At 35.1% G+C, this 23,424-nt stretch overlaps 1 protein-coding gene across 3 annotated transcripts in view; it reads right to left on the bottom strand.

Annotated features, from left to right (window-relative positions):
* Positions 1–1,140: 1,140 nt before the first annotated feature.
* LOC110457499 (sodium- and chloride-dependent creatine transporter 1-like) overlaps positions 1,141–23,424 on the bottom strand; it is a 35,682-nt gene continuing 13,398 nt past the window's right edge. For all 3 annotated transcript variants that reach the window (XM_021508809.1, XM_021508808.1, XM_021508810.1), the window contains exons 2-14: positions 19,042–19,173; positions 17,963–18,107; positions 15,620–15,751; positions 14,574–14,706; positions 12,721–12,855; positions 11,090–11,193; positions 10,598–10,722; positions 9,677–9,789; positions 8,974–9,111; positions 7,960–8,062; positions 7,624–7,724; positions 6,463–6,630; positions 1,141–5,587 (exon numbers count right to left, since the gene is read on the bottom strand). In XM_021508809.1, coding sequence (XP_021364484.1) covers positions 5,432–5,587; positions 6,463–6,630; positions 7,624–7,724; positions 7,960–8,062; positions 8,974–9,111; positions 9,677–9,789; positions 10,598–10,722; positions 11,090–11,193; positions 12,721–12,855; positions 14,574–14,706; positions 15,620–15,751; positions 17,963–18,107; positions 19,042–19,173 — 1,685 coding nt within the window. In that variant the 3' untranslated portion in view covers positions 1,141–5,431. The remainder of the gene's footprint in view (positions 5,588–6,462; positions 6,631–7,623; positions 7,725–7,959; positions 8,063–8,973; positions 9,112–9,676; positions 9,790–10,597; positions 10,723–11,089; positions 11,194–12,720; positions 12,856–14,573; positions 14,707–15,619; positions 15,752–17,962; positions 18,108–19,041; positions 19,174–23,424) is intronic.

Raw genomic sequence — 23,424 nt, 5'->3', positions numbered from 1 at the left:
GGCACAGTCAGTTCCACTATCACCAGTTTCTTCTTGCTGGGTGATAACAACACTATGTCTGGTCGTAGTGTTGTATCCAGGATATCCAGAAAAAACAATTTCCTCCCTCCAAGATCCACACGTATCTCGCAGTCTCCTGCACCTCCAAGAATACCCAGGTTGGTATTCCTTGCTGTTCCCGATGGTGTCTGTCCCTCTCTGTGGAACCGATTGAACGTTGGTCCCTTTTGTATTCCATGTGTTTTCTTCTTCCTTTCCCTCTCAAGTGTGTGAGCAAGTTGCCCTAACACCTGGTTATGTATTCAAGTGTATCGGCCCTGTGCCAGCGCTACATCGCAGGAAGAGAGAAGGTGTTCCAGATTTCCGGGTCTTCCACATTGGTGACATGTGGGATCTTCCACCAATCCCCATCTGTGAAGATTTGTCGGTGTTGGAAGCACATCATACACAGCCCTGAGAATGAACTGTAGCTGCCATGGTGTGTATCTCCAGATTTCTGCCCATGTCATATTCCTCTCTTCCGTCTCCCATCGGGTCCATGCCCTTTGACTTCCCATCTCCACTGCTTGCACCTTCCTTGCTTCCTCTCCCTGTTGCCTGATCTCTCCTTGTTCTTGCTTTCTCCTCTCTGCTGCATTAGCATATTTCCATCTCGCCGACTGCCCTCTTCCTAATCATTGCCTTCCACTGCACACTGTCCTCACAATGTCCTTGTGCCGGAGTCTGCTCTCTGCCTCTGTAACTGCCTTGCTGGCTGACCACTTCCGTCCGGTTTTCACCTCCACTCCTGCTTTCCTGACTTTCTCGTCCCTGGAGTCTTTCAATGTCATGATCAGTCAATTTGGCCTAACTCATTTGACAATATAGAAACTGAGTAGATTGTCCTAGACAATATGAGCGCGTCAACAAAGGAAATGGCGACACAATCGCCCATTGACAATACATTGCTGAATAGAGATTGAATAAATATTCTTCGTCAGCAAGGACGAGTACTTGTTTTAACATTCATCATATTGTTCAACTGAGATATTTGATTCTGTTTCAGATACGTCATACAATTAACCGTATGAGAAAGGTTGTCTGACTGAAATGCAGTTTACGTGGAAGTTATTAAACCAAAATTAATAACAAAGACATTGATTTAGATAGCAAATTTATTATTAAAAAACGATTTCTAAAAATACTATGCGTAAATGATAACGACAGAGGTTTTCTGTTGGAACCTCCCTGATCCGATATCAATATGAAATGTGTCATGTTTTAATCAAAACAGTATTTTTTACCTTAAAACATAAGTTTGTTTAACTAAGGAATACGTGATCTGTTTATTTTGTCATTTTTATCGATGGCAAATTCATTTCCTGCTTCTTCGTAAAATAAGGCTATTTTTAAGTTCATCGATATTGTTTACAAGGAACAATAATGAAGATTGGTCGATTATAAGGTTAAGGGACCCACTGCATCACTTAAAATCGCTAGGATGTGTTCCTCTCAGAGCTTTTTTAGACGATGAAGCAACAAAATGCTTTTTTCCTTGCTCAGGGTGACTTCCCCTGTCAAGTTTTTCAAATGTTTTGTGACCCAGAAATTGGACGCTCATTTTGATTCCAAGGTTGTATAATTTCTATATGGCAACATTGGTTAAGTGTAGCCTTTGCACGATAAAGGTCCCGAGTTCGAGCCTTGCATTTTCTTATTACAATTTTTTTCATTTTCTATTTTCAAAAATTGAAATTTCGAAGAATGAAATTTTGTTAAATGCATGGCAATATATGATATTTATGGAACCTTTCATTTTTAAAAAGGGGATTTACCCAAACTTTCTTAAAAGTGACAATGGTAATACTATGATTGAACGTGTTGGTAACCTTTACCTTTATATACTTTATAACGTCTTTTCATCTAGCTACCAAGTTTTCTGAGCGATTTTTTTTTGTATATGAAATACTTTAATAAATGCTTCAATATTCTTTTTAAAATACGTCAAAATATTGTGCGTCTGTTATTTTCACCGTAATAAATGGAACGCGAAATCAACAAATGTGTTTTCCTTTTCAGTACCTATTTCATTAAAGACATACCGCACAACTAGACTATATTGTTCACAGAACAAAATGATAGCTATCGATCACTTGGTGTCGAATAGAATATTTTATCTATATAGTCATCCTTGAAATTCCATGGGTTACGCTTATTTTCGTTCACTGTACCCCTGGGATATCATGACGAAATTGAAGGCTCGACATTAGCTGTTTAATTGGTTCAGGTAAAAAAAAAAGTGACCATATATGTCCTTTGAAGCTTACAGAGATGCTACACCCGACTTCATAGCCGGTCAGATTTACCGTTATGCTGACGCACGATTGTTTTGAAATACATCAAAGCATCAAACTAGTCTACTTGTCTCATTCACAAGGTGGCTCGTACAGAACCTTCGATTTCGTCATTATGTGTTCCAACAGTGCAGAGAACGCAAGAGAGCAAAACCCATGTTAATTCGAGGATGGCCTATAGTACGAATTTGCATATATACATTTATATATGAATACGAATTTGCTTATATACATATATATATTACTTTCACGGTGACGTGTTATGCTGCCAGTATATACCGTAAATATGAACCTGATTACATTATTTTAATGACAAGTTATTGGAACATTTGATCTTACATATACTTCATTAACGATAATTCAATTAAAAAGAAACTTTCATGACTTTTCACTTGATACTCCAGGGGTTACGATCACTTACTCTCTCTGCAACCCTGGAGCAGGTCATATAAGAATAGAAGGCTCAGTGGGCACCATCTTATGGGAGATGAGAAGACTAGCTTGATCCTTTGACTACTTGAATGGTTTTGAAGTCGGGTATTGCTCCTCTGTAGTCTTCAAAAGAAAGATATCAGCCATGCGATTGGTCATGTGCTTTTTTTTACCCGAGACCAATCAAACAGCTAGCTAGCCGCGTGCTTTCATCTTAGCTATGACATATTCCAGGGGTGCAGAGAGCGATGATGACTCTGTTTCTTTGGCCGTAATGCTAATATTGACATAAATTGGACAGTCAATGACATATGCTTTCGTTTGAATTGTCTCCCTCAGCACATTTTCTGTTTAATAGCATTTAATGAATCAGAAATTCCCGAGGTTATCGATTAATTCAATTAACAAATTCAAAAACAATTTATAAAAAACTATTTTACCAATATCTTGCCGGGGAACTCTTTTGAAATATGACATGCATGTAAATGTAAGATAAGGTGCATCATTAAGATAAAAACAAACCTCAATATTTTAAAGATAGGTTACCTTAGACGATAGGCAATAATATATTATTTAAATCATACAAATCGTTTTGGCCATTTTTTACTTAAGGATTCCTGTCCCACTGCAGATCAAAAAGTAGGTAATTCCATTTTATTAATTTATTAATATTTGTACATGCAGCACATTCCTTTGGATGTAGCTTTACCGTAACTCTTACACAAAGGCACTGTCGCTGTCTAGATACATGCAGCTTAGGTAGTTAAAGCAACAGTATACTTGATTAAACATATAGTTAATGCAAAAAATAGCTATTTTTTTGGTCGGAATCCTTACAGGAGTTCTAATCTTAACATAAATACCACAAGTTTATAGATGCGTCTAAGAATAATAATAACCCATGCTACCTGACTTAATTCAGTCGAACCATTGAATGTAGATCCGTCCTTTACCACACAAAGAAATGGCGTATTGCTGGTAAGGGTATAGCATGCGATATGTTTGAATCATAACATCTTTTTGTTCACATTTTATATACTGTGAAGTCACTGATTTTCGTGGGTTTATTTTAGGTAAAGTTCGTTAATTTCTTGGGTAATCTTCATCAATGAATCCATGCAAAGGTGAACGTTGGAATTTCAAGTTTGATATTAAGCAATTCGCCGTTTGAGTGGTTACTCGTTATCCACGAGCTCATCGGGAAACAACGAAATTTTGGCCCCACGAAAATATCTTATCTCACAGTATCAGTTTGTAACTCATAATAACAAGTAATGTTTTAAAAATTAACGAGAATCAGAGGGAGGCAATCTTTAACGTCATTTAGGCAATTCCCAAAGGCCATTTTTGCTGTTAAACATACAGATGTATTTTATTTTCATAGCATCGTTAATTGATTCCTGCATGCTACTGAAAGGGGGGGGGGGGATTGTAATTAATTAAAATTGAATCCTTTGGAACATAATATCGATGAAGTTTTTACCTTGATTTCTTATCAGGTTGACAACGACACACAGTGATTCTACTGATACATATAAGGATTGCTAATACGCTAATGCGAATAAGAATAATAAAAGCAATCTCAACACATTTCATCAACGACAAAAATCAAAACGAATTGACGTCATACTAAAATGTATGACATATCACTACCTAATGATCACGTCACAATAAAGTCAATTAAATAAATGTAAGCTGCCACCAATACTAGTATTGCTTGGTAATATAACAAAAGGCCGATATATCTAGTCTAGGATATGGAAGTATGAACATTCTACTCGAGGATGTCCGAGTTTTAGCTCTTTGTTCAGGATAGAATCTTCGTGTCCCCAATCATACATGCTAATGTGCTATTTTCTCCCGTTTCTTACTAAGTATTTTGGGTAAATATCTAACATATTTGGAATTTTCAAAGCAGTCTGTAAAAGTATCATTACAAATTTGTTCAATGGTTGGTCATTCTCATAAGGCTTTATCAGTTTCAACAGTGTTTCGGAGGTAAATGTGTTTCCGCATTTTGGAGGTATATATTCTTCCCTCTCACATAAAATTATGATACATTGAAATGACATCATGATATAAAATATCTGCCGACAAGACACCAAACGATCGTTGTGTTACTGATTGATATTGTTAAAATGCAGCCCCCTTAGATGTTCGGGAATCACTAAATTGGATCAATAGAATCCATCGCTCAGAAACATATAAGCCCGAATGTAGTAAGGTTTTCGAATTGCCGATTTCTTAACTATAAAATATTTTTTCCCGAGAGTTGATATTTTTCATTATGCATCACATAGGAGTGTTATTGATCATTGTTCTCACTCAACCCCTTAGTGTTGATTTCATTGATTCCCACCATCGCCAAGGGCGCCTGACAAGTGTGACAAAACCTATGACGAAACCCTGATTACGTTGCAAAAAATAGCACTTAGTAATGACGTTTTCAAAATAAAAGAGCATGTGATCTACCTTTCAAAAGGAAAGTAAACATAGTCTTATTTTTTTTATATAAAACCCCCTTGAATAAATCTGTGACGTTTATGAGAAAAAAGAATTAAATGGATATTTCAAAGTGAACACGAGATTTTTCTAAAGCAGATGAGGAAAAAAGCTAGTGTACGGATATTTGTATTAATCACTAAATGTACGCAATGTAAATACTTTTATAGTAAAGCAGTAGATTTTTCTAAGTCGAACAATTCCTCAGTCTCTTCCTCCTCATCCTCAGCGATTATGACAGATCTGCACAACCCTTCGGATTTCCAGGCCTTCGGGATCTGTTTCTTTTTTAGAATGGGTATTACTGACGCTCGTAATCGCTGAAATATAAGATGAGGAGGTTTATGAAAAACATTTCTAACATTTTTTTTTCACGAGAATATTTACACTACTGAAATAGATTAGGATTAGCAAATATTAACTATTGTATATCATAAATCTTACACAAGGAGTCAATGCTACTTCTAGTGACCATCGTGTCATAACGTAAATTACTTATATTGACCTGGATATTAAAGCTAGTACCCATTGTTTTCCCAGCTTGCCAAGAATTTTCTCTTGTTTTACCTGTTCAGGGTTTCCTCTGTCACAACTTACGGTATGACAAGTAGCACACGGAAATAAATACTATGACGTCATTGCAAAAACGAGCATGACGTCATGACCGGGTTTTTTTCACGGGAAAGTTTATGTGCAAGTCAGGATTAAGAACAGATTATCACAAATGCTGAGAACAATTTTTGTCAAACGTACCGAGTAAATGAATTTATTCCTTGTGGCTAGGGTATGCCAGAGAAATCACTTTCACTGGGATGAAAATCTTGAATGACAAACTCTCCACTTAAAGGGACCCTTTATACGTTTGTACAACTACGACTTTGTCAATTAATACCAATTAACACCCAACGCTGAAAGAAGCAAACTCAGCACTTAAGCCGAATCAGAATCCGTTGATTTGTTTAAGTTAACATCTTACAACTACTCCTTTTGAAACTTAAGGTGAAACTTTTAGTGTTAGTAACAAAATCATGTTGTCGTCGTAGGTTGAAATGAATTTGCATTCAAGCGAACATGACATTGTAAAATCAGATAAAAAAAATCGTCCATTTTATCATCGTATAACACAAGATAACAACGGCAACAGAAAAACCACAAATGACATCAATAATGCGGTGGTGATGAGTTGCACTTTTACCTCAAGTAGAGTTCCTGGAAGCTGCCGAAGCTTTATCACCATGGTGATTGGAATACAGATCATCGACGCCATTGCCATCAGGAGGCCGAAAGCTTCCCCAAGGGGAGGGTACTCGTAGTTACCAACCTTGGCTGACTTAAATGTTGACACTTGGAAAATGAAAATACCCTGAAAAAACATAAATATGATATCTTCCATAAACAAGTGACGTCCAAAATGGTTTGCCAAATGTCAGGGTTACGCAGCTACCTTTGTGATTGGTTTTTATTTGATCGGTTTTACCGTCACGTGACCGCGATATTCTTTTGATGTACATCAAAGGATCAAGTAAGTCTTCTTGTCTCATCAACCAGGTGGCACACACTGACCCTTCTAATTTGCATATGCATATAGCTTGGGTGCGGAGAGCGAAAGTGATCGCAACCCTTGGATATCGAGGATGACGAGAGGTTACCTTGATATCAATGTTAATATTGTACTTTTAAGGATCCCTGTCCCACTGCAATGTCGTTTTCTATATACAGTAACCTCCCCTTAACTTCCGTTTGAATTTAACCGTAGCACAGTTGCGCCAGGAAAATTCCGTTGTCCGGGTCGCGCAATCGGTTAGAGGAATGGTATTACCTAAATAAGTTCAGGGTTCGATTCCAGGTCTAGCCCTGCTTAATGTTTACACTCAGAACGCTGTTAATGATTATTTTTGGTTTATTTCATTTTTATTATTTCATATATAAGTCCCACTAGTTTTGGTTTTCTTTTCAGAAATGATTTATCAAAGCTGTAGTCATGCGTGATAAAAGAGTTTCCAATATTTTGTTACATTTTTTTGGCAGTGGTACTGATATCCTTAATTCATTTCTCAATATCTCATGTTACTGAAATTACTATAACGAAAACTCGATTGAAGCATTAAGTAATATTATTTTCAAGTGCAGACATTAAAAATCCTTTATATAGGTACATTTATATATAAGATCTACTGAAGGTAATGAGAACTCCTTTGAAACTTTAAATGAATGTTCTGGGAGTCAAAAATGGTTTTTTTGGGAAATTATAAGCACAACGTTAGACTTGACGTTTCACGAGTACGAGATAGTAAGGGAAAGTACGAGATAGTACGAGACAGAACTAGACATATCGAGATAGAACGCTCATACATACCGCTGTTACAGCAGGTGTGACAAATTTCAGGCAAATCCACAAAAACATATTGATCCTGTAGCCCAGCATGAGCTCGAGGACATCATAGAACCTATGTGCTCCTGTAATTTTGACAAAAATATTGTATTCCACAATGTTAAGTAAATATGGTTGTGAAAGTCACAAAGATGTCATAAACACAAAAAATATGAATTCTAGTTAAACAATCTTCGACTTCGAATGAAGGGAATAGAAAGCTCTGTTCTGATTGGTCCATATGGAAGATGACGTCAGCGTTATCAAAGTGATATGATGCAATATCTCACCGGCAAAAACAATTGAAATTTATGTACTTACCGAAAATCCATCCTATGGCAATACATTCCCAGAAGCATACCCACAGCATTACCATACCACTGGCCGAATAGTAATCAAACAAGGTGAAGATGTATATACCTCCCTGTAGTGATAGAAAACATGTTTTATACAACAAATAACATTACTCACTTTACGGTTGAACATGACAAAGAGTCAACAATCGATAAAGTAAACTAAATGTAAAGTACTAGAGTGCAATTGGACGAAATGTCTCTATGATTTTTGACAGCTGACTTTACTGATTCGGCACACTGTGGCTTAGAGAGTTGTTTTCAGCGGTTTAGAGTCGGGACACCGGTCATTTACATTGACAGAGGAAACAGACGTTTCCGAAAGCTCGCAAAATAAGTGTTCAATTCTTGTTTGTGTTCAAAACAAAAATAGCCTTTATCATCAATGTATATTAAATTATGTGTTTGACTGGATGAAGGAATATTTACTTCCGTTTTATCTTAAAGACATATCAAACCTTAATTTCAATATATGTATATACATATAAGGTCACGTCAACAATGCAAAATTACATCACGTCTTATGCAACAATTTATATTACTTACCTAACGGCTAAACGTTCATTCGAGTCAACAATTGTTAAATATATATTAGATATATGCATGTCCAATCGGGTGAATTAATATTTGCTTTCCTTTGATCTTAAAGACAAAGGAATTAATTCAATGTAGTATTTCCATTACGTTTCATGAGAAAACGTATTTAGGTCTACGCATAAATTGTTGACGTCATAGTACAAGGACATTTGAAAGTCACGCTGAAATCTTTGCCTGACAGAAGAAAGGGTTATACGTTAATAAGATATTAGGTCACATCAACAATACAAAACGTCGTCACGTCAAGAATGAAAACGACGTAAAGTAAATATAATATTCAATCTGTCATATGATACATTTGTGTACCTATATGTTCAGCTGTTTGGCGGTATGGATATAGTTTTTTTAAGTATCAATGCTCACGTTGCTGTTTGATGAAGCCTACCTTTGTTGTCATTGACAGGCCTATCAGAAAGGCACCTACGCAGTATACTGCTGTGACGGCCATACGGTGCCAAGGTTTGTTAAGGTGCTTTGGAAACATGTCTAAAATCGGAGTGATGACTGCCTCTACATGTACGAACTAAAAAAAGAAAAAAGAGACGCACACTTGATTAAAATCAAGTAAAACATTTATATTCATATTTGATTAATGCTAATCTACAGTCTAACATCCACGACGATTTTAAAGGGAAATTACCGTGTATTATCATCTGATAAATACATGCATCATTTTATCCAAACGGTTTGTTATTCTCTTCAAATAATTTGTCCGTAATTAATCCTAATAGGATGACATATTGACATGATAGTTTTCTGGTGACAAAATACACAAATGTATTCAACTCAGATTCGTATCTGCTGGTGAACCTTACAACCAGTACCTTTTACGTATGGATAGTATTTGGTATTTTCTTCCTTTTTTCAACTATAAATCTGATTTGTAAACAATAAACTGAACGAAGACAATCTGTCATACACATTTGCTTTGCGTTTGCTCATATCTGGAAATGTTAATGTTGTCATACTTGACTTGAACCATGACGCCCTTAATCAATAGGGTTCCCAGCAGAAGATTAATTACTTATAGGAATATGAAGTGAAAATTCAATCCGAATGAACTTAACATAACCAAGAAACAGCAGTACCTGGCTATCAATACCAACGAGGAAGAGCATAAAGAAAAATAGTGCGGACCACAAGTGGGAGAAGGGCATGCTGAGGACTGCCTTCGGGTAGGTGATGAAGGCTAAACCAGCACCTGCAAAAGAAACCAATTGGCATTAAAGGTGGTTAGCAACACACTCAGAACTATCTTCGGTAGGGAATGAAGGCAAACCAAGCGTCTGTAAAAGAAACTAATCGATATTGTAGTTTGTTTGAAGCATGCTCATATCTGTAATTGGTAAGAAATGAAAGCTAACGCAGGGCATGTAAAAGAAAATACTCGATATTGTAGTTGAAGCATACTCAGAACTGCCTTCAATAGAGAATGAAGGCTAACCCAGCGCATGTAAAAATAATGCTCAGCACAACCTTCAGTAGGGTATGAAGCCAAACCCGACGCCTGTAAAAATGTGCGATATTGTAGTTTGTTAGAAGCATACTTGGAACAGTCTTTGGTAGGTAGGAAATAAAAGCTAACGCAGCACATGTAATAGTATTCGGTGTCAAAGTTGGAGGTTGAAGACAAAGACATGTGTTTATCAAGTTCAAGACTCACAGCCAATGTTTGGGCGTATCTTGAAGTTAGGAGTAATTTTAGACGTATTGTTGAAGAGTTAGATCAACCCTTGGAAAAAATGTCACGGCCCCCATACCTACCACACTTCTAATAGATGTTACAAAAATGTTCGATACTGTTGGTAAGAAGTGTCGGTTGTTTAAAATAACATTTGAAAAACGTACTGTCTTGCTATTTGAAAATTCAATTGTTGTATTGGCATTGCCGCCTCCATTGACTTACACAACCTCTATTGCAACTGCACAAGTTGATTTGGCATACATAGCAACAATGGTTATTTGTAATATTTGTTTTATTTTTATTTTTGAGATCTTATTAAACTTGCCTGACGACACAACTTCTGATATATCGACTCCTTGTTCCGTCGCCATAAATCCCAGGATAGAGAAAACAGTAAATCCACCGAGAAGGCTTGTGCCACTATTGATGCACATGATGAAAAAGCAATCCCTGAAACAAAACAAAACAAATGTTACGTTATTATGTCAAATAAACGTTAAAAGTTTTAGTATTTGATTGGTAAAATATAATTAATACTCAATATACTGCTACAAACGTTGATAACTTTTGTCCATAATTCTTATGCATGAATTGTATACATATTCAAATACTTTGAATTTCTGCCGCTTGCAGTTACACTTATAAGACATTGTTATTGTTATATTTCTCTGGTTATACTGTGTCCATATCACTGTATTATCGCAAAAAGGGAATGCTGATATAAATAAACATTATAAAATTTCAAACGGAATTATATATGTGAGATGTGAGTTCAGCTGAACAGATGTACCATACATTCCCTTTGCGATATGAATACCTGTAAAAGTTATTGTCAAACTTCTTGTAGCTTCCGAGTGTAATCATGGCTCCTAGTGCAATTGCGAGGGAGAAAAATATCTGAGTCCCTCCATCGACCCAAACCTGTAAAATGAATCAGTCCTAGAACACACAGCCTCTCAGGGTAACACGGCCTGTAAATTGATCAGATCTTAAACAGCTTACAGAGGCAGATGGACGCACTTTCCTGTGAAAAATACTCAGGTCTCGTTTTAGCGTTTAAGCCATACAGTTGTACGTGGACCAAACTTTTTTCTGCAAAATAAAAAGAACTCTGACCCCCACATGTTGCCAGACAGAACAGGGCGGCAAACCTTCCTGGTGTTAAGTATTCAAATCCCAAAATTCTTTCAGTGGTGGGTCGGTGAATCTTCTATCTGTAAACCAATAGGGGCCCTTATTCATTATAACCGTTCTCATACTCAAGTATAAATTCAGTACTCAAACTAGCTTTCTGCTAACTTGCATAAACCATGTGACACTGTCAAACAGTCTAGACAATGAAAACGGTATTCGGCTATCAGTCTCTCTCCAAGATTCTTCAAAATTATTGACGAAAACGTGGATATTTATTATTTTATCACAAGAAAAAGAAGTCAGACTTGAGCACAGAATCTAAGTTTGAGCATGAAAACGTTTTTATGAATACGGACCTTGAATTCGAACGTTCCCAGCCTTACAGTGATGGAAGGACCATTCTTTCGCGTGCAAAAAAAGGCAAAGAACTGCATGATATCTATAATGCAACAAAGGAAAATAGAAATGTTTTAAACACCGACAGCTTCATCTCAGTTGGCCGTAGAACACCTCCTGCATGCAAAATGTGCGTTTTAAAATAAGTGTGCAAATCTGTGTAGGGCTAAACACGTTAACCCTTATATCAGTGAAATAAGAAGTATGCAAAGAGTCACAATCCCCTGGGGCTAGGCAGGACGAATAATATACCTGTAAAATAATATAACAATTCAAACAGTTATCAAACTGAATAGGACGTACCCTCCAAGAACTAAACTAGCCGGACCTCCTAAACGTTTTGGTAAATTTGCTTGCGAACTCGGACGACTGCATAAAACAGTTATTTTTTCTCAACTGTACGATTATGTGACTTCCGATGATGCAGTTTTGGTTTTAAACACTTCCTTGTTATCATTGTCTGAACCGGACCTGACCTCAATACACTATCATTTTGTTGAAACAATATTTTATTAAATAATACAAAATGTCCATTACATACATACGATTGCATAAGGATTGGAAGACAATTTCAGAGCTTATATTAATAAACATTATGTAATATTAGTAACGCTAGTTATTAATTTTTCAAAACGATAACTCTTTTTACATGGTTAAGCAAACGAAAAAATATATTCGAAAACATGCATTTAATGTAAGAAAACTTCAATGGTATATACCACAAAATACATTTAAGCATTTCTTTAGAAGCAAAACGTTTGGATAATGACTTGTGTGTTCCCTTTTCAGCTATGCACCTGGAACAAGATCTTCACCTGGTAAAAGAATATTGGAAAGATAATCATCCTATTGAAAAGATGCACCTGTCCGTGCGAATGTGGGCGTGTCCGATTCAAACCCCTAGGGACCGAGACGTACCTGGGCCTCGGCGAGCTTGCTGAAGTCCGGTATGAGGAAGTACTTGATGCCGTAGAGAGCCCCGTCCAGGGTGAGACCACGAATCAACAGCGTGATGAGAACCACGTACGGGAATGTGGCGGTGAAATACACAACCTGAAAAACGGTATTCATTTCAATTTTTCTTTATTGAATATTGCATCTGATACAAATTTCAAAAGGAATTGGGCAACAGCCGTAATGCCTATACAAACCCTCTCCTATTGTATGGACTATGTATATTATAATATATTTATTGTGAAATAATTTAAAAGATTTTTCTACATCTAGGACATTTAGGTATAAGATAGATAGATTTCTTTATTTCCTCACGGTAAAGAGATCACAATTATTGTATTAACTAATACACAATATACGAACATATTTCCATGTTAAAAATTAAAGAGAAAAACAGCACAATTCATTTGCTTCTACACTGAATATTTCACATTTAGTTTAATTGTTAGCAACTACTGAGTATTTACCTTTTATATAAACTCATTTAAGAAGCACTCTCACGTGGATAAGTATAAACACCAGATATTTGGTATTTCATTTACGTACAATATATATACACTAATATTATACTATTATTATCCATTACAATCGAATCTTCAACAATGTAAAGAGTTGAACACTTATTTAACACTTAAAAACGACTAATCCTTTAATATCAGTTCTATATCAGTCATAATTTGCTTCAGAAATATGCCGATCATAAAATTCTCCCAGTAATCACCATTCATAACCTGAAAAAAGGTATTACCAAAATAACATCTATATAAGTTGAGAATGTATAATACCTGAATAATTGTACTTTTGATTTGTGTTAGATATATCTCCCTTAATGAGTTATAGTCCATTATGTATACTATATATCTTATTTATGTAAGAGTTAGTATCACCCTAAATGAATTATTCCATCTTGATGTATATTACATCTCTTTTTTTATGTAGCCCTTAATGAATAATGCTTGCTTAATGTTTATTATATAGTTTTGTTTAAGAATGAATTCCCTTAATAAATAATAGTAACCTAACGTATATTTTCATCTCTTATATGTGTTAGAGTTATCTCCCTTAACGAATTGTATATGGTTTTGAATAATCTACCTTTATGAATGAAACTAATCTAATGTATCTTATAAATTTATTTGTGGTAGAGGTTTTTCCCTTAAACAGGTTTACTACTTTTTACATATCATCTGGTCTTATATTTATTTTTTATCATTACACATTGCTATTCAAAACATTTCTAGTGTTGTGTTGCTTCCAAGTTGCGTCATTATGTATATTACATCAGTTTAAGGTACTTTTCGTTAACATCTTCTTGAATTTTGGTTTGTTTAGAATTTTTTTTATCAAAAGATTAATTTTTCAATAAGACAGCTAATAACCGTTATCAAATAGCATCACACACAATACCTCTAAGCATTATATCAATGCATATTGTCACTTTGACATACGGTATACACAATTATTGATTCTGATGTTCTCAACAAGAAACCTATTTTTTTATAAGCATTATAAAGGAACAGTACAAATGACATATTGTTTAAAATAAAATAAAAACTCACTGTTGGATATGTCTAAATCGTTACAACATTATTGCGTTATCGCAAAGTAGATGTTTGTAGACAGCGACATTTTGTATTTGTACATGTATTCATGAAAACAGTATCAGTGTAAGGTATAGATAATAAATGATAAATTCATGTCCTCAATGTCATTCTATTCAAGTATTCTTAAGCTGATTTTATCATGCTGCTAACGATTTACTGATGATTTATATTAATGAAGTTATAGTCTGTCCTCGAAGCTTTTAATGTACTGACCTTGCCCGTCCACTTGATTCCCTTCCAGACACAAAAGTAGACAAACACCCAGACAAAGAGAAGGCACAGAGCCATATCTCGTATAATTCCTCCACTCTCCTCGATACCATCGGACATCTGAAGAACTTTCCGTCTGTACTCAAACAGAAAAGATATCAGCGATTAGAAATTCTTACATGTAAAAGCTCTATTCCCATTATATTTTTATTCTTCATAAAACTCAGTTTATTAGTCATGTAACCGTTTACGACTACCATATCAACCTTTTTATATTTCCCTTTTCGTGTTATGATAAGCACTTTTTTTTCTTTCTTTTTTTCAATCACGTATATTTCCTTCAAATAGCAAAAACATAACCATTTGGAAAAGTAACAGGTAGTACAGTACGGATCATGTAAAACTCATACATCTTACTTGCGGATAATTGACATTCCAGTGGTATCAAATACATTTGTTTCAAATGACTCCATTTTACAAAGAGTGTGGCTTAATACGTAAACTTTCGACCAGAAAGGAAGTGAAAAAAGATAATGATATGCTTATAGAATAACAATGATTTGAGACACTGTCAGTCATTAATGTTTTGCGTAAATGCCTTATTTTTTTGGTTGTTTTTCAAACGCTCTATTCAAGCCATTTTTTTATATTTTTTTTGTCTTCACAGATACATCATGTAAAATATCATAAGAGTATACATATATCACGTAAACATATCCTCTCACATGAGTCACATCTTTGATTTTTTTTCTTTGCTTGGGATGAGTTCTTGAGTTTTTTTTTAACCAAACATTACTTATAACTCAACGTCACATACTGTATACATTTACATCACACCACAAAGACATAAACTATTACAAGGCAATATATATATCCATAGCGATTTTGAATTAATTGATATATCTAAAACATTCTGGTTTGAATTAAATTAAACAAATATTTACGGAACATTGCGATCCTCTGACTTCGTGAAATAACGCAGTAAATATGTATTTCCAGACATGTGACTTACAGTGAGAAGGCATCTTGTATCGCATTACATTACTTACTCCCAGAACTCCACCGAGGGATCCACGGTGGATGTCGTATTGTCTCTGACACAAGCGACAAGGGACATGTTTAATGTGTTATTAAACGTCCCGTTAGTGACGTCACAAGGAATATGTTTTGTAAGACTGCATCTGAAAAACCACGAGGAAGGATTAGTACAATATTAGTATATGAATAAATATATAAACATAACATATATAACAAGACTGTCACAAAAGGTAGGTGATATCTTGCATTCTAATTGCACTTACTAAACAAAACAAGAATTCAATTTTTTTATTTAAATTACATATCTGACAATTATTTTCAGTATGAAGTACTGATATATATATATATATATATATTTAATTGAATAACGTTTTAAGTTTGGAATATATAAGGATTGCACGTTATTTTTCAATGTCCATGCTGATATGAACGCAAATCGGTTACATACACATAGTAAATATGTTTGTAACCAATTTGCATTCATACCGTTATGGGTATTGAAGACCGTAATATAGATATTCCCTTATATTTTCGATATAGAAGGGTGTCGTTAGTTCAAACAAGATTCCCGGAACCGCCCTAACGTCACTGAAATGTTTCCTTCTAATGGTTGTCTCAGGTTATTCAAGTTTAAAGGAGATATTGAAAAATGACACTGATAGACACGCGTTCATAGCTCTATGACAGCAATTTCTTTAGGAAAGGCATTCATTGGAAAAGTAAATATAATCTCAATAACCTTTTAAAGCACTGCACATGAAACGTGCTTTAAACAATTTTTCACTTTCAAATCAAACGGTTATACGTTTTTAATTGGACTCATTCAATACCTGTTGTTCATCACCATCATTGAGATTGCTATATATATATATGATATACACGAATTATATAAAAGTAAACATGGCTTAAGCAAAGTGATTGGTTCAAGGTCACGTTGATACATTTAGCACGCTCCATCATCAACACCCGTCAACATTTACAGAAAGTCGTTCAAGCTTACTGTGAAGATAAATAAGTACAGTGCCTGGGGGAGTTTAAAATGTAGACAGAAAAATAGGCACGGCCACTTGTAAAGGTAATTTCGGTTTACGAAAACACTGATACTGATATACTTATTACGTTTAGGTTCACAAAGACGCAAATATTTATGAAAGGTGCTGCAGGCAAAAATGAAATAGGATAGTGACAGGGCTGAATAATTTAACAAGTGGCGGGGTTAATGTGACACGTGAGTTGAATCAGATATGGGATATCAAAACTAAAAGGAACGGTCTGTAAGAAACATGTATTCAATTTGCTCAACGACCTATATTTAAGCGTAGAACGTAGAAACAGTAAATGTAAACACTTTATGGCTTCGCATTGTCGATCAATTTGAAAGGTCGTGCTTTCGTTAACTTTTCATTCGTGCTTGATTTAGTAAGATGAGTTTCTATCGCGCATTGCATATCCTGCTTATCTGCATTAAATGAATCATTAAGATTACCAGTTCATGTAGCGGTGAGGACAAATATGACCTCGTCTTTTACCTCATTAAATAAAGTCAATGTATAATGAACTTTTGTATAATGCTTTTTTATCACATAGGTTTCGTGAATATGTTCGTGGTATTTGGTCAAATGTTATTAGAGATACATAATATCCAAATATATCATAATGCCAAGAATAATTATGATAATAATTCGAGGTTCTTTTATACCGCCTTATCACAACCTAGTTCGTAGGTCGTCTCAAAGCGATTCACAAATTATTATCCGTGGTTATAGGGCCTTTGCAACCAGACAATACCTTCCTCAACTCCCTGGGGAGCATACAGCCGGAGCTGCCATTTCGGCGCTAACAGCTAGCATTCAACAGTTCAAGCTCTGCCCTACCACGTACTCATTTACAGCTGAGTAGACTGGAACAAGTGGAGTAAAGTATCTTGCTCAAAGATACAACACAGTGCCGTGCCGTGACTCGAACACGCAAACCTTCGGTCACGAGCCCGGCGTCCTACCACTCGACTGCCGTGTCTCCATAATAGGTAAAGAATTAGACATGGAAGCGTGAAATGTCATCAAAATAATATGCGTTACTTCTAATGGTATAAATGTTGATATTGCATTTACGCTATATTGACATAAAATATTGGCAAAGCGATATAAAATAATTTTGGTATTTCTCTAAAATTTTAACTGAAATTCATATATAGATTTATAAACATACAACTTATATTATTCACTCTTGTTGCCCCGGATGTTAGCGCTCGGGGTACTAAGTGTGGGAGGAAATCGGAGTACCCGGCAGAAACCCACGTGGACGGAAAGGTAATCCAATCCTCATCACGAATTCATTAAATTCACATATCTTACCTGGGAGTGTTCCAAGGATTGTCACAGTGTGACCAGGGTAGCACGGTCTGGAAACTCATGACGAAGTAATAACAACCCCAGGCTAGTACGACAATGTAATACACGTTCACCAGCACCATCATCACCAGGTTTGCCACCCCTATACCTGTAGAAAATAAATATCTATCGTATACCGGGAAACGTACGCAGCAATTCGAAATTCGCCCTATGCGACGAGGGCGAAATCATGAAGACGGCGAATAGCAGAACAAAGCTTATCATGTTTATTTACCAGTATCAACATCACCAGGTATGCTACCCCTATACATGTGCAAAAAGAAATATATATCGTAAACCGGGAATGATAGCAGGATTTTTATCATTTCGCCCTATGCAATAAGAACGAAATTATAAAGACGGCGAAATTAATACACAGCCTATTATGCTAATATGACCATGGAAGGGCGAAATTAACGCAGGTATAAAACGGAATATTTCTATAGGCGAAATTTCATGTGGTGGAAAAAAGTAATATTCCCAGGATAACGTCTTTATGCCAAGAATAGGTCCAGAGTATAATAGCATACTGACAAGCTCACTGGGTACAATATATTTAAAAATAAAATATCTTCAATAAATAAGAACGTAGACAAGACTAATATCAACAATACTTCTATTATGTCCAAGGCAATGGATAGTCAATCTATAAACAGCATAATATACATCTATTTGGAATTGCCAACAGAAAAACCCGCTTTTAATTTGTAGCTGATATCTGAAATGAATTAACAGTAGGATATAATAAGAAAATATACATACATATTGCATTGTGAATGTGCATGTTTTCTGTGTCAAGATTTTGTTTATGACGTCACTATGATTGTTTATTAAAGACGTCACTACAACTGTTCCCTGCGCAACTATTGATAACGTCTTGTAACTAACGGTGACTATTAAACACCAGTCGGCCTGAAGAGGCCAAAAGAAAGCAGAAATGCCTACCAATCAGTTTTGTTTATTTGTTGTTTTATATTTCATGTATATGTATATATACATAACAGTTACTTTAGTTGTCTGCTACAGATCGAGTGTACGCTTACCTTGGAATAAAGGACATATATTCCATGCTCCCGTTCCACTTTTACTCATAAACTGGCCAAGACCTATTTCTAAAATCAGGACAGGTGCGGCTCCAAATACCAAAAATAGTAGATAAGGAACCAGGAATGCGCCTGCAATGAAAAAAAGTTATGTAAGTTCAAATGTTAAATACAGAGCTATCTTTTCAGGTTTTGTTTTTTATTATTTTTCTCCAGAATCTTTTTGAGGAATACAAGAATTGGTAATTTGATTCGTCCCTCTTACAGCATAGAACCTCGCACAGGAGATCTCAAGATGAAGGGAAAATCCCTTACTTTTCAGTTGGTAATGTTCGCGGGGGTTTTAATTTCGCTTTTTGGCAGTCATTTAGATAGCGTGAAATTAAAAACCCAATGCAGAATTATTACCATGAATATACAGAAATAAAAGAAAAAAAGACCGAAACACAAAAGTACCTTCTTGATCACGATATTTTTTACCTGGCAATTATGCGCGAAATTGAAACCCTGCTACCTGATTATGATTGGAATATTCGCGAAAAATTAGACCCCCGAAACAACAATACAGTATTTTATTGCTTATGTCTCCCAGGTAAAATACAAAACTCTTACAGAGATGAAATTATAATTATGTTTTTAAACGTTCAAAAACTGTCATAGTAATTGTCGTATTACACTATGTTTACTGGTAACTACATGTAATAGAATGTCAGACACTAATATACCAGGTAAAAATATACTGTGAAATCAGATGTTTTCGCGAGGCCATAATTTCCTAGTTTCTCGAAAAACAACATTTCGTGAGTACATGAAATGGTAGTGTGCCCACTCAAACAGAGAATAGCTTTATATTAAACTAGTAATTACTTCGTTGACCTACCAATTCGTGGGTGAAAATTACCCATGAAATCAACGAAATTAAAAAAAAACCACGAAAACTAGCGATGTCACAGTACTGTTTCATTCGCTTCATTTTTAAGATTTTGTATAGATATTTTTTGCTTTAAATATATTTTTAGAGATTATTTTAGGTGACAAGGTGGTTGAATCTACTTGTAGACTATAAGTCCCTTTGGTTGGACGTATCTTTGTACATGTAGCTGGAAGTTACTATAGCATTATCAACCTTAGTATTAAGAATAAAGCAACAGCTTACGGTAATCACTCAAATGACGTGACGTCACAATTTATCTATCAACCTTAGTTTCATGTGTGAAGCAACATATTAAGCTTATGGTAATCATCACGTGACGTGACATCACAATTTATCTATTAACCTTAGTATTATGAATGAAGTAAAATATTGAGTTTATGACAATCACACACATGACGTGACGTCACAATTTATTTGTTAACCTTAGTGTCATGTGTGCAGCAACATATTGAGCTTACGGTAATCACTCACGTGACATGAAATCGTGACGTGACGTCACAGTTTATTAAGTTACCTTAGTATTGTGAATGAAGTAATAAATTGAGATAATTGCAATCATCACATGACGTGACGTCACAGTTTATTTGTTTACCTTAGTGTCATGGGTGAAGCAACATATCGAGCTTACGATAGTCAATAACCACGTTGAATTAAGCACAGCTACCAGCTGAAAGTCGTTGATAATAATGGCTCATTAATTCACTCCAATGGAAATCGATTTTGAGTTGCCGGTTAATCTCTATGAATCTCTATACATTTCTTCATCCCACAAAGGTGAACGGGACATACAATACCTAGGATTATTTCTGCTTACAGTTTCCTTTGGAGCTGCTATTTTCTGATAAGGTGGTATCACATTGTTTGCTTTCAGCGAACATTAGTAAATCAATATACATCCATCGATTCGTAGGTTTCAACAAAGCAATAATTATAGTGCAGACTATAGATATTAATTGGTTGACGAATGAAGGAGTCAAATACATTTTTATGATAAAAGGAAATATCACGAACCCATGTAGATCTTACTTTCAACTGCCTATAATTTATATTGCTTGGTTAAGGCAAAGAGTGTCTTTTAAAAGTAGTTTCCCAGGGAAGAGCTGTTTTGTGCCTTTGACTATCAACCAAAGAAGTCATGTCCATGTCCCAAATTCGAGATGTAACGATTTTGACGATATTCCTTAAATTCCACACAAATTATACCTATATGTCATGGTCTATTATCAACGAATTTAAACACAGCTATCTAGTACTGGATACTACACAGGTTGAGTCCCTGTCACGTATACCCTCTGATTAAGCCCCTAAACTTTCTCGCATTGCATGATTGTATGATTGGACTTATCATGAAGCCCTTTGTATGATTATGGGTTTTTCTTGCAGTTTTTCCCCCTCATAAGGTGACATTTTAAAGACTACATTTGCTATTTTGTTCTTTACGCAAAACAATTAATTCATTAACCGTTTGTGTTATAGCGCGGCGTCCGTATTCCGTTTCCCGTTCAATGTTTAATGTTTCCCTTCAAACGACCAAGAGATCTGCAGCCATTGCTATAAAAATGCGCAAGACCTATCCATTTCTTTCAAATAAATGACATTGATTTGCATTCCATGTCATACAGGTCAAACGTATTTAATAGATACAAATGTATTTCCTTGACCTATATTCACTGCACATGGATCGGTTAATCTTTAGGCCTAGAAAAATGCTTTTAGGATGCATTTTACTTCATACAATAAGGTCAACTGTCCTTTGATTGGCTGAACCAATCACATATTCAGATTCTACTTGACCAATTTTATGAGATTAATACAAACGGGTATACTTTAAAAGTGTACGACCGACTTTATAGATTTGAAATCTAAGATGGCAGCCATGACCAGCGATTGGCTGGGTATCAACGGTTATGGCTTGACTACCATATATGTTAACTTTGCTTTAAACACAGAATAAGACACAAGGAGTGGGTTTATTTTACATCAATCAATTAAGTTCAGGTAACGAACATGGCCACCACGTTTCTTTGGTGACCTGATGCTTTTATGCCCAGTCAGTGCGTAAAGCGAATTCGAATGCCAGTATTTACATATCCCCATGTGCCACTGCGAAATGGCTAAGAGGATATGTGTAACATGTACTGTTACAGTAATGATAGATTCTTAAGTTGGCTAAAGAAATCAATGACACACTAACATGTGTTTGTTCTTATTCATGTCAAGGTGCTTTAGTTTGTGAATTACATAAGAGATATGACCACAACTAAAACTGAGGTGTTTAAATTATTTCAACTATGCATACATGAATAATATTTTCTCAGAATAAAAGCTTCTGTCCTTCATAGAATCAAATTTTCACATTGTGTGTGAATTCAGATGACACAACTATCCGTGATTGTCAATAAATGCAAAGGCAGATGTAAACTACTTTATATAAATATGTGTTCAGACATGATTTCGTTCCAGTTACCTTGAACTTTTGAAAAACAAATAAATACAGATTTTCAAATACAATTATAATATATATATCAAAGGTTGTGCGTGTATCAAAAATGTGTTTCTTGCATTAAATACAATGGATTGGTTTACTTAGTAGCAGAATCTCATACATAAGTCAATTTTACCACTGCATTACTTAAAATTGAGAAGGCTTGTTTTTCTTAAGAGTTGTTTTCGCATAGTCTTATTATGCTCATTTAAATACAAAAAATAAGGTAACACAAACAATCTCTCTGACTTAGAGTTACTTCCCTTGCAAAGGTGTCCATTTCTCATTTTCATGCTGCGCATTTATAAGTCTGATAGCAACATTGGCAAAGCGTAGGATTGGCAGTGTATTATACATCTAGTTTGTCCCCTGCAGTTCTTGTTTTACTTTTCATTTTTTGACCACAATACTCAAATTTCAAACAGTTGTTATTGCTTATCCTCTGTAAAATGAACGCTTTAAGTTATTTCTTATGAAATACTTATATAGAGATTGACTTTAGAAACAAATATTTCCAAATAGTGACAATGTTATGAATATATTGGACTTTATGGTACAGTTACTTTTTGCTGATTATACAATTACCATGACTTACAGCAAATATATCAGATCACAAAATAATACCCTTGAATGATAAATTCCCAAAATATTGCTAAATACATCAGCAATTGTGTATGTTTTCACTATCAATTGATTGTACTAAAAAAATCATGTTATTGATAGCCCATTCAGTCAAACGCCGAAAGCCTATTAAATGTTTAAATGATACAAATATGCATAAAAATCAGAACTTTAATATTCAACATAAAATAAAGTCGAATAATTCGGGTAAAGTTTTAATTAATCATCCTCTCACGCAGTACGGAATAGAACGCATTATCAACGTTTCGACAAACTATCTCTTTTCTAATATAGAAAAATACAAAATATTTGAGATAATTATGTATGATGTATTGGAACGAAA

Source organism: Mizuhopecten yessoensis, unplaced genomic scaffold (genome assembly GCF_002113885.1).
Source record: "Mizuhopecten yessoensis strain PY_sf001 unplaced genomic scaffold, ASM211388v2 scaffold9157, whole genome shotgun sequence".
NCBI classification, from domain to species: domain Eukaryota; kingdom Metazoa; phylum Mollusca; class Bivalvia; order Pectinida; family Pectinidae; genus Mizuhopecten; species Mizuhopecten yessoensis.
The sequence above is the reverse complement of the archived record's forward strand: the minus strand, read 5'-3'. Positions and strand labels throughout refer to the sequence as shown.